This window comes from Erpetoichthys calabaricus, chromosome 5 (genome assembly GCF_900747795.2).
Source record: "Erpetoichthys calabaricus chromosome 5, fErpCal1.3, whole genome shotgun sequence".
Lineage (NCBI taxonomy): Eukaryota > Metazoa > Chordata > Cladistia > Polypteriformes > Polypteridae > Erpetoichthys > Erpetoichthys calabaricus.
This window is the reverse complement of record NC_041398.2, coordinates 13,299,996-13,327,361: the sequence shown is the minus strand read 5'-3', so window position 1 is coordinate 13,327,361 and position 27,366 is coordinate 13,299,996. Positions and strand designations below refer to the sequence as shown.

The 27,366-nt window shown below is 43.0% G+C and overlaps 3 protein-coding genes across 7 annotated transcripts in view; 2 read left to right on the top strand and 1 right to left on the bottom strand.

Moving 5' to 3' along the window:
• LOC114641741 (zona pellucida sperm-binding protein 4-like) overlaps positions 1–27,366 on the bottom strand; it is a 271,334-nt gene that overhangs the window by 135,734 nt on the left and 108,234 nt on the right. The window lies entirely within an intron of this gene.
• LOC114641726 (zona pellucida sperm-binding protein 4-like) overlaps positions 1–27,366 on the top strand; it is a 125,860-nt gene that overhangs the window by 4,916 nt on the left and 93,578 nt on the right. The window contains exon 2 of the mRNA XM_051927621.1: positions 8,635–8,657. Coding sequence (XP_051783581.1) covers positions 8,635–8,657 — 23 coding nt within the window. The remainder of the gene's footprint in view (positions 1–8,634; positions 8,658–27,366) is intronic.
• The window catches only part of LOC114641736 (zona pellucida sperm-binding protein 4-like), a 90,079-nt gene that overhangs the window by 46,415 nt on the left and 16,298 nt on the right, over positions 1–27,366 (top strand). The window lies entirely within an intron of this gene.

Here is a 27,366-nt window from a genome sequence, read left to right as displayed (position 1 = left end):
CGAGTAGTGAAGTCAAGCAAAATTACACCTTTTGCCTAAAAAAACTTCCTTGGCAACTTGGGCGGCCCCCTTTCATGTAAGATGTATTTGTGCAGAGCAAGATTTGAAGATTTCATTCTGCTAAGGGTCTTGTCTGTCAATCTAACTTTTGAACACCATTTTCTGCTGTCTAGTTGCCATCGGTTATCAAATTAACTCAAATAGCTGAATGAGAATGATACATTTTATATTAATAGGCTACCTGTTCATTTCGCGCCAAAGCGGTCACATCAAAGAAGTGTGCTGTGAAGCACTGACATTCGACGCTTCACAGGTCACATGACAGTGGTGTCTTGACACCGTGATTCGACTTGCTATGCTTCAGATTGACTGGCACAAGCTTCAACACTTCGGTATCATTTTCCCAGCTCTAGCGCTTTGCCATACCCTTGCTAATGCTGATTGTTGGGGGGGTGGGGCCAACAGTAACTCAAATAGCACTTGTTCTGAGGTATGCAGACGAGCATCTCAGAATGCTCAACATGTCAAACCTTGAAGCAGGTGGGTTACAGCAGGAGGAGACCAAAGTGGGTGCCTCTCCTGTCAGCTAAGAACAGGCCACTGAGGATACAACTGACACATGGGGGTTCACCAAAATTGGACAACAGATGACTGGAAAAACCGTCGCCTGGTCTGACAAGTCTCAATTTCTGCTGTGGCATTCTGATGGTCCGGTCAACAACATGAAACTAGCGATCCATCCTGCTTTGTATTAACGTTTCAGACTGGTAATGTGAGGGGGATGTTTCCTTGGCACACTTTGGGCACCTTCATGCATACTTGAGTTGCTTGGCCTTGGTTTCCACATCGGAGGTATGGCTTTTCGGTTGCAACTCTTCCATGAAGACCACTTCTGGCCAGACTTCTCTGGGCAGTAGATGTACCTAGGTCCCAGTGGTTTCTGCCAGTTCTGAGCGTATGGCACTGCTGGACATCTTCCGATTTCAAAGGGTAATAAGCTTGATGTATTTCATTTGCTGCACTAAGTTTCCTTGGCTGACCACTGCGTCTACGATCATCAACGTTGCCCATTTCTTTGTGCTTCTTCAAAGAGCTTGAACAGCATATCTTGAAACCCCAGTCTGCTTTGAGATCTTTGTCTGGGAGAGACCTTGCTGATGCAGTAGAACTACCTTGTGTCTTGTTACTGTGCTCAATCTTGCCATGACATGAAACTGTCTTCCACAACCTCACCTTGGTAGCAGTTTGGCTGTTCCTCACCCAGTTTTAAGCTGTTTCAGTTAATGACTGTGTTTCAACCTACGTGTGACATTGATGATCATTAGCACGTTTGGTAGAATTGGCTGATCAGACACCTGACTAGAATCCTACAAAATCCCTGACTTTGTGCAAGTGGACCTATAAGAATTGATGCTGGTTTGAAGGCAAAAGGTAGGAACACCAAATATTGATCTGATTTAGATTTGTCTTTTGTTTGCTCACTTTGCATTTTGTAAATTGATAACAATAAACAATCATATTTCTGAAAGCATTCTTTGTTAACAGCATTTTTTTCACACCTGCCTAAAACTGTGTGTGTGTAATATATATATATATATGTATGTGAATTTTCCCCTAGGGATTAATAGTATCTATACTGTACATGTATACAAGCAGACCACAGACATAAGGTTTGAGGCAGCCACTCACATCTTGTGCCTTTGCTGCAAAATGGAGTTGAAATTGAGTGAGATCTTCATAGGTTTGAGTCCAAAGCAGAACTAACTGTACTATGAAAGATGGTGGCTTTAAAGCCCAAGACTGGAAGTGACTTCCTCACTAACGCCGGGACCTGACGAGATTTCCCGTGGATGGTCTGGCAGAAGATTGAGAAGGAGAATTAGTGCAGCTTGCCAACCCCCTGGTCTGGCGTGGTAGAGATGTCTCCCAATTGCACGTGTGTGACAAAATATATATTATCATTGTCTTACACACTTGAGTGTTGGTTGTCAGAAGGAAGATGGGAATAATTATATTTATATTAGACTAGATTCTCATAGATTAGATTAGTGATGAGATGATCCTCCCGTGAGGACATTGGACATCTCTGGGTCTGCGGTTCTTGAAGCTGATCCTCCAATTAGCTGTGAACCCCCCAGCCTCACTGAGATTGCACTGGTGGTGGACCAGCTGAGGGTAGGGAAGGCTTCAGGGTTCTGTGGTATCCGTGGATTAACTTCTCCCACCTGGTGGTCAGCTGTCTTCCTGGTATTGCAAACAATCTTTGCTTCCATTTTGGAGACGGGCATCATCCCAAGTGACTGGAAAACGGGACTTGTCATCCCTTTCTGGAAAGGGAAGGGTGATCACCTGAATTTCGGCAATTACAGGGAGTAACACTGCTCTCACTGATGGGTAAGATCCCTCCTAGTGTTGTCCTCGATAGGATCAGTGATCACTTGCTTACCTACCAGCAACTGGAGCACCTGGCACTGAGGGATTTCATGGAGCACAAATGCGAATATCAGCAGAGTTTCTTTACAGCCTTTGTCGATTTTTTGTAAAGTTTTTGACTCTGTTGATTGACCTGCCCTGTGGGACATCCTGAGAATCTATAGGATCCCCTCAAGGTTGTTGGATATCATGGCTGTCCTGTGCACTGGTACTGGGACTTCTGTGCAGAGTGGAGGCATACCCTCTCAGTTGATTCTGGGGTCCATCAGTGGTGTGTTCTGCTCCTACTCTGCTCAATGCTTGTATGGACTGGGTGTTGAGCAGGGTTGTGGGGTCCAGTGGCTGGGGGGACATCTGTTGGTGAAAGATTCACTGATCTTGACTTTGCTGACGATGCTGTGATCTTCGTGGAGTCAATTGAGGCTCTCATCAGTGTGATTGAGAGAATGAGCGAGGAGTCTGAGTGTCTGGGCTTGTGAGGGTCCTGAAAATAAACAAAGAGCCAGGCCTTTAATGACCTCTTGGACACGGCCAGCAGCAGTGTGTCTGTCTGAGGAGAGAGTGTCGACCTCGGCGAGAGGTTTACTTACCTTGCCAGTGATTATTCATGTCTGTGGTGACTCTTTCTACGAGGGCAATCCCAAAAGTAAGGTCTCCAAAGTGGTGGGGACATAGAGAAACTGTTCGTATGGCTGTTGGCCACACTGTTGTGATTGGTGCTTCCTCCACTCCTAAACAAGCATGTGCGGCTTCGCTGGGATGCTCAATCTTGGCTTGGCAGCCCTTGAAAATGGAGCTCCCGTTGAAGGCTACCGCCAAGTACGAAGTTCACGCAGGAGACCGTCAATTTCCGATGAGACCGTCGTGAAGGTTGAGGAAAACATGCGTAAAGATTGGTAGTTGGAACTTCATCACCCACCCACCCTATAGTCCGGACTTGGCACCCAGTGACTACTGCCTGTTCCCTAAGTTGAAAGAACATTTGTCTGGAAGACGATTCTGCTCCGACGATGAGGTGAAAGATGAGGTTCAATGCTTCCTGAAGGACATGGCAGCGAGCTGGTATAACAGGGGCATTCTAAAACTACCACAGCGTCTACAAAAATGCATCGACCGAACTGGCGATTATGTTGAAAAATAAATGTCTTTATTTTCTAGATAGATAGATAGATACTTTATTAATCCCAATGGGAAATTCACATTCTTCAGCAGCAGCAGCATACTGATACAATAAATCATTTTAAAGAATGATAATAATGCAGGTGAAAAACGGACACTAACTATGTATAATGTTAAATATTAACGTTTACCCCCCCGGGTGGAATTAAACAGTCGCATAGTTTGGGGGAGGAATGATCTCCTCAATCTGTCGGTGGAGCAGGACACTGACAGCAGTCTGTCGCTGAAGCTGCTCCTCTGTCTGGAGATGATACTATTAAGTGGATGCAGTAGATTCTCCATAATTGATAGGAGCCTGCTGAGCGCCCTTCGCTCTGCCACAGATGTTAAACTGTCCAGCTCCATGCCAACAATAGAGCCTGCCTTCCTCACCAGTTTGTCCAGACGTGAGGCGTCTTTCCTCTTAATGCTGCCTCCCCAGCACACCACTGCGTAGAAGAGGGCGCTCGCCACAACTGTCTGATAGAACCTCTGCAGCATCTTATTGCAGATGTTGAAGGATGCCAGCCTTCTAAGGAAGTATAACCGGCTCTGTCCTTTCTTGCACAGCGCATCAGTATTGGCAGTCCAGTCTAATTTATCATCCAGCTGCACTCCCAGATATTTATAGGTCTGCACCATCTGCACACAGTCACCTTTGATGATCACTGGGTCTATGATGGGTCTGGGCCTCCTAACATCCACCACCAGCTCTTTGGTTTTGCTGGTGTCAGTTGTAGGTGGTTTGAGTCGCACCATTTAACAAAGTCATTGATTAGGTCCCTATACTCCTCCTCCACCCCATTCCTGATACAACCCACGATAGCAGTGTCATCCGGGAACTTTTGCACATGGCAGGACTCCGAGTTGTATTGGAAGTCCGATGTATATAGGCTGAACAGGACCAGAGAAAGTACAGTCCCCTGTGGCGCTCCTGTGCTGCTGACCTCAATGTCAGACGTGCAGTTCCCAAGACGCACATACTGAGGTCTGTCTTTAAGATAGTCCACAATCCATGCCACTAGGTATGAATCTAATCCCATCTCTGTCAGCTTGTCACTAAGGAGCAGAGGTTGGATTGTGTTGAAGGCGCTAGAGTCGTCTAGAAACATAATTCTTACAGCACCACTGCCTCTGTCCAAGTGAGAGAGGGATCGGTGTAGCATATAGATGATGGCATCTTCCGCTCCCACCTTCTCCTGATATGCAAACTGCAGAGGGTCAAGGGCGTGTTGAACCTTTGGCCTAAGGTGGTGAAGCAGCAGCCTCTCCATGGTCTTCATCACATGTGATGTCAGAGCAACAGGCCGAAAGTCATTCAGCTCACTAGGACGTGATACCTTTGGGACTGGGGTGATACAAGATGTTTTCCAAAGCCTCGGGAGTCTCCCCTGTTCCAGGCTCAGGTTGAAGATGCGCTGTAGAGGACACCCCAGCTCCGATGCACAGACCTTCAGCAGTCGTGGCGATACTCCATCTGGACCCGCTGCTTTGCTGGCACGAAGTCTCCTCAGCTCTCTGCTCACTTGCGCTGTTGTAATTATGGGTGGGGATGTCTTTCCTATGCTGGTATCAGCAGAAGGATGGGTAGAGAGTGCAGTACTCTGAGGAGAGAGTGGGTTAGGGTGGTCAAACCTGTTAAAGAAGTTGTTCATTTGGTTTGCTTTCTTCACGTCTCTCTCGATGGTGGTACCCCGCTTCGAGCTGCAGCCAGTGATGATTTTCATCCCATCCCACACTTCCTTCATGCTGTTATTCTGCAACTTCTGCTCCAGCTTTCTCCTGTACTGCTCCTTCGCCGCCCTGAGCTGGACTCGGAGTTCCTTCTGCATGCGCTTATAATGTTTACATCATTTTAAAGGTTAAACGGTTGTTTGTATTTCTAAAAAAAATTGGAGACCTTACTTTTGGGATTTCCCTCGTATCAAGTCAGTAGACGGATTGAGAGAGCATTGGGGTTAATGAGGTCGGTGGAAAGGGGTTTGTGGCGCTCCTGATATCTGCAAAAGGACGAAGGTCTAAGTCTTTAGAGTCCTGGTGCTCCCTGTTTGTGAGACATTGATGCTATCCAGTCACCTGAGATGAAGACTGGACTCCTTCAGTTCTGTATCTCTGGAGAATCCTTGGGTTCCGCTGGTTTGAATTTGTGTTGCTCATGGCGTCCCGAATGAGGCACGTGACCTGCATTGTGAGGGAACTTACAGCACTACGGCCATGTGGCGCGATTCCCAGAGGGTGATCCTTGTTGAGGACGCGAGTGGCTGGACCAGGCCAAAGGGTCGCCCACGTAGCACCTGGCTGCGGCAGATAGACGGTCATTTCGGGAGGGTGGGACTGCTCGGGGGGTTGCCAACTGGGATCCCGAGCTGTTTTGTCGTGTGGTGGGTGCGGTAACTCAACTTTACGTATTGTTTAATCAAACCAGTAGGTGGCACTATTAACCAGAATAAATGGTACAGCGTAATGGCCAAGACGGCATTCCTTTACAAAAAAAAACAAAACTTTACGTTTAATACTGCAAACATTAACACATTTTAACGTCCTTGAGCGAAGTAAAGTACAGCGCATCTCTCCCCAAAGGTCAACAGTGCACAGACTTAACAATATGTTCATCTGTAAATAGCAAACATAGCCATAATAGCTCTTTTTTATACTTGCACAGAACATCAACATAAGTTGCAACATTAGCTAAGATATTAAGTTACAGTGAACACTGCAAAAAAGAAACAACTCACTTTGTCAGTAACGCACAACACACAGTTACAAAAGGTAACAGCAAACTGTAACTTGACGAAACCCAAACAAGCAGGTAGCGACTGTGAGCGCGTCAGGAACAAAACGCCGTGCATGCGCAATAGACTTGTGGGGCGTGTCTTGCCAAGGTTCAGCATAAAGCAGCGAATTGTATACAGCCACGAAGCATTAAAAGAAGTCCTACAGAAAGAAGGAACTACTCATGCGACTGTAAAAATACATCGCCAAGTAGAAATGTAACTGTCTGGAAGGTTGAGATATGTGCTATAAAATTTAGTGGAGCAAAAATAAAAAGTTTCTGCAGATAAATCTCCATCCATCCATCCATCCACTGTCTCCCGCTTATCCGAGGTCAGATAAATCTTCTAAATAAAATTACAGAAACAATTGTAATTGTACTTCGTTACTTTCCATTGTCTTGAGGTGCCCAGTCAAAAAAAAAAATCATGACCAGTGTCAGCCTTTTACACAAAATATTTGACGAACAAAAAGCTTATTTCAAAGAAACTCTACACTCGGTTTATTATATCTCCATTCCAAAAAATGTTTGAAGACTTTTTTTAAAGTAATTTCATTTATTTATTTTTCTTATAAATAAATAAGGACCCCTCTCATGCTATACGCCACTGCAAAGTCGTTGATTGACAATTGACAAATGTTTTCTATATTAACGCATTAGTGGGAATAAATGAACTTGTGAAAAGTTACGTAAGGTAAACACTACATCGTAAATAAATAACCGAATACGAAAACGTCCATAAAATCGGATAAATTCGGACACGGACTGTTTCATGGACAAACGCAAAAGAAATGACAGGCACACGCATTAGTAAAAGAAACTAACTTTTGCAAAAATGAGCCCCCTGTTCTACTTTCCGATGACATCGCGGTGCCGTTGTGTGTGGGAAACAAAAGTGGGGCGAAACAACGAAGAAAAGTCCTCACTGCACCAGGGGTGAAATTTAAAGGATAGCCAGAGGTGCCTGAACACCATTTAAAAAAAAATAAATCTAAAAAAATCCCCTGTATTCCCCTCAGCTAATGTAAATATTTTAATAACTGGATTCACGCCACGGTGACGCACTGGTGCGCGACTACATACGTTAACGAGGTGCATCATAAATTTGCCCGTTAATCGCTAGGATTCCCCGTTGTCGGGAAACTCATCTCCAATACTAGAACATCCGTGCTAAACAATGAAATTAAATAAAGCGCTCCCACAGTCCAAAGATATGCAGTTTAGGTGGATTGGTGATTCTAAATTGGCCCTAGTGTGTGCTTGGTGTGTGGGTGTGTTTGTGTGTGTCCTGCGGTGGGTTGGCACCCTGCCCGGGATTGGTTCCTGCCTAGTGCCCTGTGTTGACTGGGATTGGATCCAGCAGACCCCCGTGACCCTGTGTTTGGATTCAGCGAGTTGGGAAATGGATGGATGGATTGGTTGGATAATGGATGGATGGATAAAGCGCTAAGATGAAGAGCTAAAAAATGACGAGAGAAAGAGGAAATAGTTGTTTAAAAAAAAGTTGAACCAAAGCAGTGTATGAACACAATACATTTAGTTTTTGTCAAAAGGCGCTATATGAAGGATTTTGTTTTTCTTCTACATCATTTCCGTTCAAAAAAATAATTAACACGTTTTGGGTTTTTATAAAAAAAAACCTTCAGCAAGACCCCCTTTCTTTTGATTTATTTATTAGTACTTAACGGATCATTCCCAAACCTTACAAAGTCTCTCTTTAGAAATACTCGTAGTTGTTGCGTTTCTCGTCTCCTTTTCTTATTTAATGTTTACTGATTTTCCTCATTAAATTAACGGACAGATCTCCAAGCAGAGCGGTCACTTCTACGCGGTCTTCGTTTGGACGGATCAGTCCGATGCCGTGACGTGCTGATTGCTCAATAAGGCCGCACGAGCAGAGAGAGTGCCTCCGATTTCCCGCGCTCCATTCTCGCGCCTTCTCATTAACGAGTCACCTGCGCGCGCCGCCGCCGATCATTTAAACCCGCGCGCGCTCGGGTTTCGTTTATGTCGTGTTCCTGTTTTGTTGCATTCACAGCATGGCGCGTTTGGATTGTTGGTGTTGTTTCTGGTTGATCGTTTGTTTGACGGGGGTGCAGTTTGTTTTTGCGGCGTCAGGAGACGTGACTAAGAAATGTGACGATGACAAGGCGATGACGCTGTCATTTGCCGGCTCTCCAACCGTTTTTATCCAAAGTGAGTGTAGCGAGTATTGGGCTTGTCAGCACCTGCGTATTTCAGTAAATCTCGTCAACTCTCTATCTTTTCAGAGACGAGTGGTGGACTCGTAAAGGTATCAAACCATCTCACAGGAGTCGTCCTCCGTGTAATCGCTGGTCGCACAACATTAATGGTGCCCTTTAATTCCCCGTACGGTTATGCGTCCGAGAAGGTGAGTAGTACCGACGCTTCGGCCGTTGGTTGTCGTTTTCAAATTAAGCCGTGTCTTGTGGATTTGAGCCTCTTCTGTTCACTTTAGGGCTCCCAGTATGTCGTAACTATTGCTGTTGGATCTCAATCAAATGTGAAAACCTTTACATGCCCTAAACCAGGTAAGCTTCTCTTCTGGGTTGGCACCCTGTGTCTCTCCCGTCTTCTAATTGGGCTTTTTGCCCATCGCAGCTCGACGATCTGTGAGTGTTGCTGAGAGATGTGCAGTTATAGCCAGTGAGAAGCTCCCTTGTGGAGGATCTTCATCCATCACTCAAGCGGACTGTGAAGCCAACAACTGTTGCTACGATTCGAGCAGCAGCACCAGTCCATGCTACTATGCCAATGATGGTGAGTGGGGGGGGGGGGGGGGTTAAGTGAACAAAGGTGGCTGCTAATGGATATTTAATGCTTGTTTGCTTTTGCCAGTGACTGTGCAGTGCACCCTGGATGGCCAGTTTGTGGTGGTGGTGTCTGAGAATGTGACCCTTCCTCCCCTGGATCTTGGGTCCATCCAGTTGGTGGACAGCAGTTCCCCCAGCTGCAGCCCTGTGACCAGCCTGTCCAGCTTTGTCGTGTACCAGTTTCCAGTCAGTGCCTGTGGTAGCACAGTTCAGGTGAGACTCCATCTGGGGGATATCTAGCAGCAGTGGGCTTTAGTTTCCTATGGTTGATCTTGAGTGCCGAGTAATAAGATGACTGTATTAGATCATCCACCTCAAGCAATCAGGTCTAACAAACTAGAGAATGAGGACTAATCTGCCCTAGTAAAGGGATGAGGTTTGTCTAAAAGATGGACCATACACACCACAGAATGAAATGTCTTGCTGATGACCTAGAAATGGAACCCCCACCCTGCAGTAACTTTGATCGTCAGTAATTCTAATGTCCCTGTTTCAGCTGGCTGGTGGCAATGTGACTTACCAGAACACCATGTCTGCTGCCATTACTGTGAGGAGTGGTCCAGAGGGCTCCATCACCAGGGACAGTGTCTACAAGTAAGGCTTCTGAACCTGCTTCCTCTAACCCTAAATGTGCTCTACCTGCTATGATGTGGTGTTTCTCTCCTCAGGTTGTTCTTCCAGTGCACCTACTCGGGAAGCCAGGATGTGCAAGTGGAGGCTGAGGTGTATACTGTGGCACCACCTCTTCCAGTAGTAGAGCAAGGGCCATTTGACCTGGAGTTGGTCATCGCAACAGGTACTATAGGGGATGTTGGCTTGATATTGGGATCATCAATGGTAAGGGTGTGATCATCTCCAAGTGATTCTATTTCCACTGTGTATTCATGGACAGATCCCTCCTATGGCTCCTACTATGTGGATGCTGACTACCCAGTGACCAAAACTCTGAGGGATCCTGTGGCTGTGGAAGTGCACATTGTGAACAGGACTGACCCTAACCTTGTTCTGACTCTTGGGGACTGCTGGGTAACACCAGGACCTTCTGCTTCCAGCCAGCCCCAGTGGAGCCTTCTGGTGAATGGGTAGGTGCCCCTGTGTGAGGGTGGGGCAGAGAGGTTGGCTGTTCAGTGTTAACAAGGGTCTGCTTGTTCCAGGTGCCCCTACACAGGGGACAACTATTTGACCAGCTTGGTGACTGTGGACAGCACATCTGGAGTGAGCTACCCAAGTCATTACAAGAGATTTGTGTTTGAGATGTTTGCTTTTGTGGATCCTGTAGCTCAGCAAGCCTTGGCTGAAAAGGTGGGTTTTGTGGTAAATGGAGGGGGGAGAAATCTGCCTTGTGCGCTTGCATGAAATACTCTGTAATGGGCTTCAGTTTAGAGTTGCATGTATCCATACACCTCAGCAAGGGCAGAAGATTCTCTACGGTTTGGACCCCTTGTGATGTGTGGGTTCATTGTGTCCTTGATTTCTTTCTGTAGATCTTCATCTACTGTGTTGCTGCTGCCTGCTACCCCTCTGCCACAGACCCCTGTACTCAGAGCTGTCCTGTAAGAAGTGAGTAGCCCGTGGCAGTTGGATTTGGCTGTAGTCTGTTTATAGGAATGGCATGCATGTTTCTAATCCAGTGCCTTGTCACTGAAGCTACACAGTGGTATGGAGATGGCTTGTCTCACAGATATGGGATGTGAAATCTGGTTGGCTGCCTTTGTAAGGGGGTTTGGCATGTGAAGCTAAACACTACCACTTTTTCAGGATCTGGCAGAGCTGCAGACAAGTTGGAACGAATTGTTTCATCCAGGAAGAATGTGCTCCTTCTCAGTGGTCCTGTGGTCTTTGAGGCTGACCAGGTGACAACATCCAGGCTTGAGCAGGAAGGTAACCATCTTTATCCTCCTGGAGTAGGCTAGAGTTTTGCTTGTGGGTTTGGCTTGGAGAGTAAATGTCCTTTTGTCTTCATCCCACAGCCCCTCTTACCCCTGGATTCCTGGGGCTGGGAGCTGCAGCTGCCATGTTGATGGTGGTCCTGGTTTTGGCTGTAGTTGCTTGGAGGAGGCTGAACAGCCGAAAGTGAATCTGAAATTTTAATAAACTCTTTACTTCATGAATGGTTGTAATCTTGTGTTTTTAAAATTGTTAAACCTGTGGGTCTGGTGTTCAAGCTCCATCTGTTGAGTTTGGTTTATTAAATGGGTGGTGGGCTGCACTTCAGCGCCCCCCCTCCCCCAGGACCCTGGTGTTTCACCATTCATAGCTGGCTTCCTTTTCTTGGTCATGTCATCCTGTCTTTGTGAAGTCTTCTTATGGAGTGCTTTTAATGGGTTGTCTGCTGACCAGAAGTGTCTACTTCTGCAGGACTGCCTTGTATTAAACCCTGGTATGTGTCTGAGCTACCCTCTATCCTGAATGGCTCGTTGTATCACATGGAGGCTTTGAGCGGACTTTATCTATTTTTTTTTTTTTTTTTTTTTTTTTTTTATGGCTTTATTTCTACAATGGTCATCTTTCCTCTTCATATTGGTAATGTCGCACATTGGCTAAGCCAGTGTGCCTGCTTAAGGTCAGCATGGCTTGATTGGCTCAATGATCAGGGTCAGGCCCTTGTCTTTTCTTCTTACCCCCTCACTAGGACCTATCCTCCAGTCCTGTGGGTTTATCAGTGCTATGGGGCAAAAAATGTACCAGATGGCAGTCATTAAACGACTTGCATGTGGTTCTTGCCTGCTGGTTGCACTAGAAGACCAGTGAATTTTTGTTGAAGCTGCTTTCTTTAGAACTTTATCTCTTTTCAGCTTTGCTTTGTCACCATCTGCCTATCCAACTTTTTTTTTTTTTTTTTTTGGTTGGTGATGGGTGACTCTCTTTCCATGACCATGTTGCAACATCTTCCTCCATTCTTGAAGATTCACTCTGTAGCACATCAGTAAGGTGAGATCATACCTGACTGTGTGCAGCCCAACATCTGGTCCAAGCTGTGCTCTTGTCACATCTGGACTACTGAAACTCTCCGCTGCTGGGAGTACTGGCCTGCTTTTACCAGCTGCAGATGCCAAAAGAAATGGCAAAGCTAGTGTCGTACTCTCCTCCTCTGTTTGGTGTCCCACCACTTTGTCACTACCTTTTTTGGGGTTCCTTCAGCATTGGCTCCCTTTTAAAAATTTTTATATGATCAATTGACTGCTGTAGACAGAGGGTCCCAAAAACCTGTTTACACTCTTTAAATTGTAAGTGAAATGGTCAGTAAGATCCACTTCTGTTTTCCAAGTCCAATTCTGTGCAAATGTAGCATTGCTTTGAGAGCTCACAATCTCCCTGTTAATGGTACTTGTCAAGTGTCTTGATGGAGCAAAAATCCTGGGGGAACCAAAGATTGCGGTCCCTCTTGGAGTTGTCAGGCAAGATGGTAGGCACTGGGACTTGGGTGATGTGCAGGGTTATTTTTGTCTGTGTAATCTTACAGTATGTGATCTGTTAAATTCTGCTCCATGCTTCTAAGATTTCAATTTCTATACTGTATTGAGGATTTGTTCTGGGTATTGTACCCCTCTTTGACACCCACTGCATGCCTACCTGGAAAGGGGTCTCTTTGAACTGCCTTTCTCAGGGGTTTTTATTTTTTTTTTTTTTTTGGGGTGGGGAGTTTTTCCTTAAAGTTCAGGCTGGCAAGAGGCAGGACCTGTTAAAGCCCATTGTGGCACCGCGCGTGTGTGGGTTTTGCGCCCACGATCTTTCTCTTCCCTCCCTCCTCCACCCTTTTGCTTCTTAATCCTCTAATGCAGAATGAGGTCATGAGGATCCTGGAGCTGTCCCAGCAAACATCAGGCACAAGGCTGCTGTGTGCAAATCTGTTCTTGTAACAACCAGATTACTATGGCATCATGAACATCCCACTGCTGTCACCACTTTGTGACCATTTAGCAGGTGGCTTTACCTGCCTGAGCTCTAATTGGAAAATTCCCTGTGTGACACTTAAATTGGCATCACTAGCTTTCTCACTTGTGTGCTTCATGTAAGATGTATTTGTGCTGAGAAAGATTTGAAGATTTCATTCCGCTAAGGGTCTTGTCTGTCAATTTTATCTTTTGAATGCCATTTTCTGCTGTTAGTTGCCATCGGTTATCAAATCTCTCACAACTCAAATAGTTGAATGAGAGACACATTTTATATTAATAGGCTACCTGTTCATTTAGTTCCAAAGCTGTCACATCAATGAAGTGCGCTGTGAAGCACTGATGACATTCAAGGCTTCAAATGTCACAGGTCACGTGACAGTGGTTTTTTGACGCAGTGATTCAACTCGCTATGCTTCAGATTGACTGGCACAAGCTTCGACGCTTCAGTATCATTTTCCCATCTCTCACTTTGCCCTACTCTTGCTAATGCTGATTGTTGATGGGGGCCAACAGTAACTCAAATTAGCACTCGTTCTAACTGAGGTATGCAGACGAGCATCTCCGAATGCACAACACGTCAAACCTTGAAGCAGGTGGGCTACAGCAGAAGGAGAACACAGTGGGTGCCTCTCCTGTCAGCTAAGAACAGACCACTGAGGCTGCAATGGACAGTTGAGGCTCACCAGAATTGGACAACAGATGACTGGAAAAATGTCACCTGGTCTGACGAGTCTCAATTTCTGCTGTGGCATTCTGATGGTCCGGTCAACAACATGAAACCAGTGATCCATCCTGCTTTGTATAAACGTTTCAGACTGGTGATGTGAGGGGGATGTTTTCTTGGCACACTTTGGGCACTTTAGGTAGGCTGTGGCATTTAAACAATGCCCCGTTGCTACTGAGTGTTGTTGCTGACCATGTCCATCCCTTTGACCACCATCTTCTGATGCCTATGTTCAGGTGCCATGTCACAAAACTCCAATCCTCTCCAACTGGTTTCCTGAACATGACAAGGACTTCACGTGACACAAATGGCCCACACAGTCACCAGATCTCAGTCCAGTAGAGCACCTTTGGGCTGAAGAGGAATGGAAGATTCACATCGTGGATGTGCAGCCGACAAATCCACAGCACTAAGTGATGTCAATATGGAGGAGAATCCCTGAGGAATGTTTGCAGCATGTGGTTGAATCCACACCATGAAGAATTACGGCAGTTCTAAAGGCAAAAGGGGGTCCAACCAGCTACTAGCAAGGTTTATTTATTTATAAAGCACTTTAAAAAGAACATCAAGGCTGACCCAAGTGCTGTACAATAAAAACCCCACATATCAGACACACAATAACCAAAGGGAAACACATAAGAGCTGAAGAGACTCCTAATAAAAAGTACACAGACAGTCAACATATTAGACTGGGTTAAAGGCCAGGGAGTAGAAGTGCATTTTGAAATAAGATGTAAAGACAGCAAGTGAAGGAGCCTGCCTAACGTGCAATGGGGAATTGTTCCAGAGTTTTGGAGCTGCAACTGACAAAGCCCGATCACCTCGGAATTTGCATCATATCTTAGGAACACGTAAAAGCATCTGGGGCCTCATGTATAACGCCGTGCGTAGAACTCACACTATAACATGGCGTAAGCACAAAAGCGGGATTGTGCGTACGCACAGAAAAATCCAGATGCAGGAATCTGTGCGCACGCATACTTTCACGTTCTTCTACTACATAAATCCCGATTTGCGTGAAAAGTAACGCACGTGCACGCGCCTTCTGTCCCGCCCCAACTCCTCCCAGAATTACGCCTCTTTGAATATGCAAATCAATATAAATAGCCTTCTGTGAAAAGACAATGGGAAAAGCACGGGAGAAAATATAAGAATTTCAGCAAATATCATGTGGAGGCAAAGGAAAAACGTACTATTTGTTGGTTTAAACAGTGGTATAATCAACAAAAGAAAGCTGATCGAGTGACAGTGTGTCGGAGAAACTCGAAGGCTCAACTTCACAAAGTCGCACAGTGCCCGAAATAAAAAAGAAATCACATATCAAAGTCGCCGTGAAAAAGCGAGTCGTAGCCCACCGTCTGAGTGTCATATGAAAGCTTATTAGGGTACAGACAAAAAAAAAGGCACACAGTGGGGAAAAAAGAACGAAATGTCAACTTTAATCTCGAAATTTCCACTTTAATCACGTAGTTTATTTTGCCATTAAAGTAGAACATCTTAAACTTCATCTTAAAATCGTTTAATTTACTAGTTTCTCAAATCCCATTGTAACTAAAGTGGCATGTTAAATGCTTTGTTCTGTATTTGATCTTCTATGTGCTCTATGTGTATGAATCACTACCTGCTTTTTAAACGGGCTTTCTCTTTCTCCGACAGGACACATACTCCATTACATTCTTGATATTACAGCTCTCTGAATAATTAAAATACTGAGATGTATACGTGATATCTTTTTCATGATGATAGGAATGAAAGCATGTTATTAAACATGGGAACACGGTGGCGCAGTGCTTGTTCATGTCTCACGCAAGAGGCTTGCTGCGCCATGCGCAACCTTCAGTTAAATAATTTATCACAGCAGTACTGTCTCTTTCAAACGTACTAACCTCCAATTCCTGTCCTTACTTTTCTTTCTCCAAAAACTCAATCGCCACACAATAAGCTATGTAATAGACGTGAAGCCATCTGTAAGCTTAGAACTTCGATTCTTCAAAACTTTTAAGGAACATTGAAATATCTTAGTAGTACATGTTTAATTATTATATCCGTCTATCTTTCCAGTGTCGCGTCAGCACCAGCAATAATACAGCGCAAGGCAGGAACAATTACTGAACTAGCTAGCGCTGCGGCACCGTGTCCTCACATGTTTAATTATTAACAATACAGATTATTTAAATGAAGTTAAAGTTTTATCTGTATAATATAATCAACATGTTTTGCTGCATTTCGTCTTAGAAATGAATACCGTCATCACATGTAAATACGCGCTTTATAAAGTGGCGCAGGTTGTGCAATATTATAACTGTAGTGCAAGTTTACAGTGAGGTGATTGTACTTATAAGTAAACAATTATATAAGGAGCAGTTGATGGACTGATTTAGTGCCTTTAGAGTTCTTGGGATGAAACTGTTTCTAAACCGCGAAGTCCGTACAGGGACTAAAGCGTTTGCTGTGGCTCAGGCAGCGTCTGCTTCATTCTGTATACTGATAATTCTCTTTCCAATCAGCTGCTGCTGTGATTTCCCACTCAGATACAGTGATATAAATACTCTGAGTGGTGCAGTGAGAGTAATGTGGGAAAAGATGATCTGCTGTGGCAACCCTTAACGGGAGCAGCTGAAAGAAGATGCAGTGAGAGTTACAACGCTAAAGCAGTTATGGTATTTGGAATACTATGGCTATTCCCTGGACCATTATATTGCTACAGGTTAATTACAATCAGATGCATTACACTAATAAACAATATGCAGTTAATTTCAGTGTATTTATAAAGCCACGCCAGGAATGTGGATTTAAGAAAGAAAGAGTGATCACACAGGAACAGTAGCACTGCTTTGACACTGGGTGCCGCCAGTCTGCAAAACCGGGCGGATAAATTGCGTACGCCAAGGAATGAGTTACCGTGGAAATGTGCGTGGCTTTACGCCAAGTTTAGGTTTTATACATCGCGATTTGAGCGTGGAAAGGTTCGTACGCAACATTTCTGTGCGTACGCACCGTTTATACATGAGGCCCCTGGTCTGCTGACCTGAGAGAGTGAGACAGACGGTACATAAGGGTGCAGCAGTTCCGACAAGTAAAATGGGGCAGAACCATTAAAGGATTTAAAAACAAATACAAGAATCTTAAAATGGATTTGAAAATGAACTAAAGAAACTTAACTCATTTTCAAATCAAGACATCATTACTATGAACATGGAGAGAAAGCTAATAAGCTCTTCGCTCAACAAATCCACAAGCAAGAAGTTTACAATGTAATCCCAGCAATCGCCAACAGAGACAAAATCATTGACCATAAAAATATAATGCACACATTTAGATACTACTATAAATCCTTATATTCTACTGAGATTAAAGAAGACAAGACACAATCTAATGCATTTCTGGATACATTACAGATACTTTTAGTGCAGAGGAACTGGATAAACCAGGGGTAGGCAATGTCGGTCCTGGAGAGCCGCAGTATGTGCAGGTTTTTGTTCCAACCCAGTTCCTTAACGAGAACTCAATTATTGCTGATGAAGCACATATTACTTAAGTGACATTTTGATGCTTCATTTTAGTGGTCTCGCTTGTTAAGGTTCTCCAACCTTAATTATTTCAATCTTAAACTGCTGCATTCAGTGTTTTAATTGCTCCTTATTAGCAATAAGATGTAAAAGACAAAGCAGCCAGCAGTTCTCCAGCTAGCTTTTTTCCAATTACATCTGTGTGTGTTCATCATGCACTGTTTGATTTAATAAAACACTGAATAGAAAAATGTGACAGACTGAAAATGATCTGTTTTAGGCTTCAAATCATTTGGATGATATCCTTGGAAAGGAAAACAATCTACGATATAAGAGCCTTACATTGCACAGACTAACAAACCATAAAATTAAATAAGGTCTGAGATTGGCAATGATTGGTTTCTAATTAAGCAATTGGGTTGGAATGAAAACCTGTAGCCACTGCGGCTCACCAGGACCGACATTGCCTACCCCTGGGATAAACCTCTGGAACTATCAGAATTACTAGATGCTATAACATCACTTCAGAGCGGGAAAGCATCAGGCCCTGATGGCTACCCTGTCGAATTTTATAAGAAATTCTCCACTCAGGTAGCTCCCCTCTTATTAGCAACATTTACAGAAGCTAGAGACAATCAAATTCTACCTCAAACCTTTCACCAAGCATTAATCATTGTCTTTCCTAAACAACATCATTATTCAAAAGTGAGATTGGTCTGTTTGACGCACATTGTAATAAGACCATATTTTAGGATACTATCCAAAGATCTAGCTAGATGGATGGAGAAAGTGCTGCCTTTGGTAATATCACAAGATCAGACTGGATTTATTAAAGGTCGACACTTAGCTTCCAATCACTGACGCGTGTTTAATGTAATATATTCACCCAAAAAGTCAAACACCCTGGAGATATCATTATTGGTGGATGCAGAAAAAGCATTTTATACGATTGAATGGAAATGCCTTTTCACTACATTGGAGAAATTTGGGTTCGGCCCGAACATTTGTGCATGGATCAAACTACTGTATACCAATCCAGAAGCTTCAGTTTCTATTAACAACATTAATTCAGACTACTTTAACTAGAATGTGGTACCAGACAAGTTTGCCCCTTGTCACCACTACTTTTAGCAATCACCATTGAACCACTGGCGGTCCACTGTCAAAATGCTTATCAGACAAAGAGGATTATCAGAGAAGGACTTGAACAGAAAGTTTCTCTATATGCAGATGATATGCTACTGTATATATCAGACCCACAAAATACTGAGCCTGCAGTCCTAACAGCACCAACAGAATTTCAAAAGATCTCTCGTCTCAGAATTAATTTGAATAAAAGTGTGCTCATTCCAGTGAATTCTCAAGCACACAATATTAGATTGGACACCTTCCCTTTAATCATCGCAGATTAGTTTAAATACCGAGGGGTAAACATCACAAGTAAACATTAAGCTCTTTATTAACAAAATTTTGCCGTCTTTACGGAAAAAATTAAGCAAGACTTGTATAGATGGTCAACCGTTCATCTCACTCTAGCTGGAAGAATTAACATTTGTCACAGGTGGCCAGGATTATTACCTGGCCGGGACGCCAGAAAGAACCGGAAGGTGGCAAGAATAGCTTCCGGGCCACGAGGGCACAACCACCATGGTGCAGGAGAGGACCACGGGAAAGGAAACAGAACTGTCGGACTTGTTGGGACCCGTGGCCACCGCCTGGGGGCACTTTACACCTTGTGGGACCCGGATGTTGTTACTTCCGCCACACTCTGTAAGATGGCAGAAGTGCTGCCCTTTGACCCGGAAACACTCCGGGCGTCCCTGGCCGATCCCTCCGCCATCTTGCAACCCTCGCAAACATATGCAGTTTTTAATATCTGGAAAACATTTAGTATTAAATCACTTAGAGATCTGTACATAGACAACCTCTTTGCATCCTATGAACAATTACATTCCAAATTTAACTTTACAGCAACACATTTCTTTCACTATCTTCAAATTAGAAACTTTGTTAAACAGAACCTGCCTTATGTTTCTCATCTCCCACCTCCCTCTATGCTGGAAAAAATTTTGCTCAGTTTCGACGACTTTCAAAGGACGGGACTGCAAAATGGTTTTATATATTACAGAAATGCTGTCTACGATCCCAGAGGACAGTTGGAAATATACTATTATTCAAATCAAAATGATATAATCGAGCACATCTCTCTCGTTTAAAATTGTCTAAAAGGTTTCCAGGGCAAGATGCAACCTATGAACATTGCAATGGTTCACATGTTTTAGGTCTGTGCCAAATTAACATAATTCTGGACCAAAAAATTTAAATGCCTGTCAGACAGCCTTGGTGTCACAATCCCTCCTAATCCATTAACAGTTGTGTTTGGTGGGCTCACAGAGGGGCTTAACGTGGAGAAGGACAAACAAACTGTCATGGCCTTCACTACACTATTGGCATGTAGACTTGTGTTGGTCAACTGGAAGAATCCCAACTTTCCTATTCTAAGTCAGTGGGTAACTGATGTTTTATATTATTTGAAATTGGAAAAAATCAGATTCTCACTTACAGGATTTGTGCAGAACTTTTTCAAACCTGGCAGGATCTGATCAATAACATTTTAGATTAAGCTCTTAAAGCACTGAGGAAGCAGATTCCCTTCACATTTCTTTTTCTTCTCCATTTATCTTTATCTGCTTATTTAACCCATTGATTTAATTATTTTTAGTAGCTTTAAGATTTACTGTGTTGGCCATGCTGTCTTTCTCAGGGGTGGGGTTGATTTGTTTTCAATCCTATTTTTGTAATAATTGATCTATTTGTATGGAATGATTACAATAAAATCAATAATTTATATAAATTAAAAAAGAAAACGAACTGGAAGCCAGTGAAGGGAAGCCACAATCAGGGTAATGTTCTCATACTTTCTTTTGCCAGTTTAAAATCGAGCAGCGGCATTTTGCACCAGCTGTAGGCGAGCAATGGAGGTCTGGCTAATTCCAAAAAGAAGTGAGTTGCAGTCATCTAGACGAGAGGTTATAAAAGCAGGTATCACTGTTTCAAGGCTGCATTTAGACAAAACTGGCTTGATTTTTTACAGCCACCTCAACTGGAAAAAGCAAGAGTTTACCACTGCATTCACATGGCTATCGAGTTTTAAACTGGAATCCATTTTCACACCTAAATTTATGTTCATGGATTTCTCAAATTGAGCCATGGTGGAAAGGTTGATGCAGGGGGTCCCACTGGTTCCATTGGGTCTAAATAGCATGACTTCTGTCTAGAAAATGTAATGCCATTCAATTCCTTATGCTAATTCCTTAGCAATTATTGTGCTAGTCTACAGACCACCAGGGGCAGTGGCGTAGCTAGGGGTAAGCGGAGGGGGCGGTCCGCCCCGGGCGGCACATTTTTGACGGTGGCATTATTGGCCAAAAGGCTCAGAACACTTCACGTGTAAGCAGCAGGGTTTGGAAAAATATCACTCATGAATGAAAAAAAGTCAAATTCTCTGATTTTCATCCGTAAATGCTTCAAAAATCATTTTCAGATGGTCCTTCTGTGATGGCATCAGACACGGAAGTTGAAATTTATGAGGCAATAACAAAACTAAACAGAAACATTTCACCAATAATAATTTCTAGGAAGATAAACAACTAATTCACAATGTATAATTTCATTTTGTTATCAATCCGAATGCATTCTTGCTCATCCCCACCTATCACTTGTACACCACACCGGTTCTGGTTTTCGCAGAATAATTATATTAAACTAATAATCAGAAAACGGCTTATCAGTGCGTTGTAAAATAAAGAGAAATGCAGCACAGAAAGGTTTGGGGTTTTCCGGCCCCGTATACTGTACAGTCTTGCAAAAATATTACAACAGTCCAGAGTATTCTCTAACAGAGTATTACTGAACACCAGTCTGGTGAGATGGGGAAGCATTTATAGGACGGGCCGGAATAAACAGGGGGAGCGTGGGTAACGAGTTGCGGTGCATCCTGGGAACGTGATGTCATCAGCGGGTAGGAGGATGAGGAAGTGGAGGAACGGGAGCTTGCTCAGGGTGTCGCCGTTTCCTTCTTTCTGGGAAGAATAAAGAGAGAATGGTTAGTTGCCCGCCAACCCCTTATGGCTTTTGGGTTTCTGCTACTTCCTGAGTCGTTCTGCGGCTCCCCAAGCGCGCGTGCGTGACAGCATCTGTACTATATTCTTGTCTAGTTGATGCTTATAAATAATTATATGTGAAAAAAATATTGCTGTTTCTCTATATATAAATAAATCTATGCAAAATGAATCTTCATTTTTCTCAATACATCATTTTACTTTTCTATTTAAATAAGTTAACATATTCAGATACATTGGAGGGCGGTAAATTGAAGCCCCGCCCCACCTAGAGTGGCGCGAACTCGAGCTACGCCACTGACCAGGGCCATATTCATTGTTCATGACTGAATTTAGCAACCTTCTATCTGATTTGGCTATAAATTATGATAATGTAGTATTGATTGGGGATTTTAATGTACACATTGATGTGGAAACTGACACTTTTAGCAAATGTTTTACTTATTTGTTGAATTCAGTAGGATTTTGTCAAAGGTTCAACTCATAATCATAATCACACATTAGATTTAATTATAACTTACAAAGTTGAAATTCAAAATTTAAATATTACTCCATTAAATGAAGTTATTTCCAATCACTATTTTATTACATTTGATTTAGTCCTGCCCTTGTCAACACACTCCCAGATTAAAACAAAGACAGTGTGACATCTACATTGTAATTCTGCTTCAAAATGTATGGATACTTTGAGTAAGTCGATTGTAATTGTGGAAAACCATTTAGATCAGTTAACATCTAATGTAAACGTGGAAAACTATTTAGATCAGCTAACATCACATTATAATGTGACCTTGAGAGATGCTCTGGACACAGTGGATCCCCTTAAAACAAAAGTGATCAAAGAACATAGAAACTCTCCCTGGTTTAATGAAAACACTCGAGATCTTAAATTAGAGAGGGTCAAAAACTGGAGCGCAGATGGAGAACAACAAAGCTACAGGTCTTTCAAATTGCATGAACAGAGAGTGTTAATAAATATAAAAAAGCTCTCTTTAAACCTCACTCAGAATACTATTTTACATTAATAGATAGCAATAATAAAAATAATCGGTGGCTAAATTAACAAATGGAAATTTAGATCAACAGTGCAAAATACCAACAGATATTAGCAGTACAGACTTTATGAACTTCTTCAATGAGAAAATTAAAAACATAAGATCCCAGATCTCTGCATAAACCAAATACTAGCTTAGCAGACCCTGTCTCACATTGCATTCAGCTCTTTCGTAATTTTAATCCTGTAACTGAGCAGAAAGTCTTAACTAATCTATACTAATAAAAGGCAAAGCCCTCACTGACTGACTGACTGACTGACTGACTGACTGACTGACTGACTCATCACTAATTCTACAACTTCCCGTGTAGGTAGAAGGCTGAAATTTGGCAGGCTCATTCCTTACAGCTTACTTACAAAAGTTCATTTCGAAATTCTATGCGTAATGGTCATAACTGGAACCTCTTTTTTGTCCATATACTGTAATGGAAGGCAGCAAGATGGCCGTAGGAGACGGAGTTGCGTGTCGCTTCATCACGCCTCCCACGTAATCACGTGAACTGACTGTGAAGGCAGTACGTAGAAAACAAGGAAGAGCGCGAAAGAGCGCTGAAGAAAACATTCATTACACAACTGACGAGGCAGCGAAAGAATAAGAAGCGAGAGAGCGGGTCACGTGAAGTGAATGAACGGAGCCCGAGTGATCACTTGGATGAATCAAACCTGTTCAAAAAAAAAAAAAAAAAAAGCGGAGCGCCTTATATGAGCAGGCAGTCAGCTAAAGAAGGGAATCAATAAATAACTATAATCGTAATAAACAAACAAAAAATAGCGGAGAATCCGTGGATTACATAAAGGAAATGGATACCTGAACAGAAAAGTAAGTGTCAAATAGTCACACTAAGTACCATAGTTCACTTGCGGTATCGATGCATTTATGCAAATCCAACAGAGTAGCTGTGGGCTCAGAGCATGGGGGCGGGGCCTTCCTCATTCACTCGCCAGCCTCTGTTCCAGTTACTCCACGTCTCGCCACGTGGTGCAGTGCACCTTGCCTCCGCTTAGCTAGCGATACCTGTGTGTTCAACAGACATTATCATCTACAGATTGTTAAGGAGTAACGTTTAACGTTTTTGAGGGAGAGATCAGAGCTACGTGTGTTTTAGAGGGTAGCTAATGATTGCCACAGATATCACGGGCATGTGCTTTTCTCCCCACCTGGGGAACGCTTTCCCGTAAGAACTGAACACGATCAGATAGCAGTGTCAACATCTATTGTCCTGTTTCATGCATACAAGACCGCAAGACAAACACATTAGTTAGTCTTCATTGTTTGTTAATTTATTTTTATTTTTAAAGTTGTGTTTTTGTTTTTATTACCGTATATACAGTCAGGACTGGATTTTACTGTATAATTTATGGTATTTTATACTGTCTGTTGTCCAAGTCGAAAGCGGAAAACTCTCACTATTTATCTAAGAGATTATGATATGCTAATGCCCACCTGAGACAGTAACCACAGAACACACTGCCTTTTTTTGTAGGTGAGGCAATGCGCTGTATCAGCATGTACTCCTAACCTCTCTCTCTCTTTCTCTATTATGCCTACGTGACCACATGCTAATACCCGAACTATTCCAAAGCAACATTTGGACTGTTTTGTGTTTTTTGTATCTCACACCCTCATACACTTTTATCGTAAGACCATCCCTTATCTACAATGGAGCGTTCGATCAGAAGAAAATATGAAGCTGATTTTAAATTAAATGTCTTTGAAGTGGCAAAAGAAATTAGTAACTGCGCTGCTGCCACACAATTCAATGCATCTGAGAAATTGATGCAAGAATAGAGGAGGCAAAAAATTTAAGTGTTACATTTTTGAACTGGCGTATAAGTTGGGGTCTGATATTATGATCGCTTTTTTGGGTTTGAACAACTGACTCATATTTATTTTTATTTTTAAACATGTGTTTTTTCTAATTATATTTTTCTCAAACAATTAAAAAAAAACACTTTATTTTCCTCCCAGGCAACGCTGGGTATTTCAGCTGGTATATATATATGTATGTATGTATGTCTATATATATATATATATATATATATATTTGTAGATATGTATACATATGTGTATATATATGTAGATATGTATATATATATATATGTGTATATATATGTAGATATGTATATATATATATACATATGTAAATATATATATGTAGATATATGTGTCTGTGTGTATATATATATATATATATATATATATGTGTGTGTGTGTGTGTGTATGTATGTATGTATGTGTGTATATATATAATAAAAATCTATCTATCTATCTATCTATATATATGTGTATGTGTATGTATGTATGTGTATATGTATATGTGTGTGTGTATGTATGTGTGTATATGTATGTGTATATATATGTTGATATGTGTGTATATATATGTATATATATATGTGGATGTGTATATGTATATATATATATATATATATATATATATATATATATATATGTTTACATGTATATATGTGTATATGTAGATATGTGTATATGTAGATATGTATATATATGTGTGTGTGTGTGTGTGTGTGTGTATATATACAGTATATGACAGAAACACTCATAACAATGACAACACAAGTACATTGATAATCATGTTACGTTATTTTTAAAATGTTTCCTTTTCTTTTTCATAACCTCTTTAACACACTACTTCTCCACTGCGAAGCGCGGGCATTTTGCTAGTTTTTAATAAATTTGCAAAAACCTCAAGTAAACTTTTTTCACGTTGTCATTATGGGGTGTTGTGTGTAGAATTCTGAGGAGAAAAATGAATTTAATCCATTTTGTAATAAGGTTGTAACATAACAAAATGTGGAAAAAGTGATGCGCTGTGAATACCGGTCTAAGAATGGAAACAATCTGGCAGTCGGGAGACGCTCTGAAAAGCTGCTCCACATCCTGGCCCATATTCACCCATTAGAAGAATTTCCAAATGTCTTCCCTCATCTTCTCCAAGCTGAGATGATCCTAAAACATGGGGTGAGCAATTTGTAAACCATCTCTCTATGCCCGCTTGGCACCACCAACTGCTCAAGAAATCACCTGATACAATAAACCATCCTTAATTAAAAAGTGGGGTGTTTAAAAGTTTGGGTCCCCCCTCTCCAGATAGTGGGAGTCATTCGTGACGTGGGCTTGTCTAAATGCAAAATCCAAGATGCCGTCAGCTTGTTGCAGGTGGGCGAACTCCGTCTGAGTGGCAGTCTCTGCTTCCTCTGCACCTGACACAGCATCGCGCTCATCATGCTCTCCCCACACTGCTACTTTGTCAGGGTCCGTAGAGGGTGTCTGGTTAGGGGAGGTTGCTGTTGTGAGCGACGGGGGCGCAAAAGTCCGCTAGCTGTCCAGGGTCCCCACTTGTGAATTCGTTTCCCACCTCACTGGACAACTCAGGTTTAATTTGTGGATTCGTTTCCCACATCACTGGACAACTCAGGTTCAATTTCCAACCCTGCTTCTTGACTTACATTATCAGCGGTGAGCCCCTCTCTGCCTACTACAGGGGAAAGTGCTCTGCAGGTGGCCGAGACCTGTGGGAAAAGGGTATTCCTCTTCTCTATCAAACGAGACAAGGGTGAAGTGTCAGATATGGCAGTCCAAACTTTGAAGCTGTTCTCTTTAAATTTCAGAGGGAGTAAGAAAGTCTGACATGTTTTAACGTCCCCATGGGCGCAGCGAAGGTTCACCCAGTTTGTGCTCCTATAAGAGGTCTGCTGGAGGAAGTCACGCTGAATTACACAGAGGGTTCTACAGCACCAGAGTTTCACATCGAGGCAACTTAATAGAGACCTTAAAATTGTCTTTTGACTTACATCTTGGAGGAAATTTGCAAGGCGCATCCCTGTGCCAGAACGATGAGCATGGTTTGTACAGGTGGGAGGCAGCGGTCCTGAGCCAGATGTTCTTGTAGATCACAGCGAATTAAACTGCTCTCAGTCCAGACTATGGAGCTGCAATGATGGCGTCCTCCAACAGTGACGTCAGAGACCCTTAGGACCCTGTGTTGGCTGGATCAAAGTCAGGGCCAAGCCTGGATAGCCCCTTTATTTCCTGCTGGCTTGGGCACCCTCCAGTCTGTGGGTCAGGTCTAACAGCGAGTGGACGCCATTCCAGAGCATCTCATCACAAAGGTCCTCGTCTATCCCTGACAGGACTGTGTCAACAGAGAGCTTCACCACCATGCGCTCAAAGGTGTCCCCGTGCATCAAGCCTTGAATCAGGTCCACTAAGTCCTGGATCTGTCCTCATATAAGCCTCTCTGGGTCAATGCACCAAAGACAAAACTGGCGTCCCTTGGCCACTGGAATCATAGCCGTGTGGGGGAGGATCTGTGGCTTCAGGAAGTCATAATCATCAAGCCATTTGTGAGTGAGGTTTCGCATGACCTGTAGGACCTCTTCACTTAAAAATGGGGCCACAATAGCTGCCCAGCCTCCCCTGTCCCAGCGCATCAGTGTTGCTGTGTGCTTGAAGCAGAATTGGAAATGCTCCAGGTCGTCCAAGAGTGACATCTTCACCAGCACATCCATGGGGTGCACAAAGAAAGGAGCCTCATATTGCTCCGCCGATATGTTATATGTGTGACATCTTTAAATCTATTATAACAGTGGGCCTTCTTTGAATTTTGGAAGCATAGAGATGGCTCAGTGCTGGGCCCTCTTCTCTTTGACATCTCCTCACTTTGTCCTCTCAATCAGTTCCTTGGTTTTTGTTACCAGTGTTATCCTGATGCGCAGCTCTACTGGTCATTCCCACCAGAGGACCACATCTTATCAACTACACATCTGTTATATCGAAACCAGTATAAAAGACCCTCGGCAACATCTACCACAATTGGACCTCCTCATTGTCCATGCACCTCAG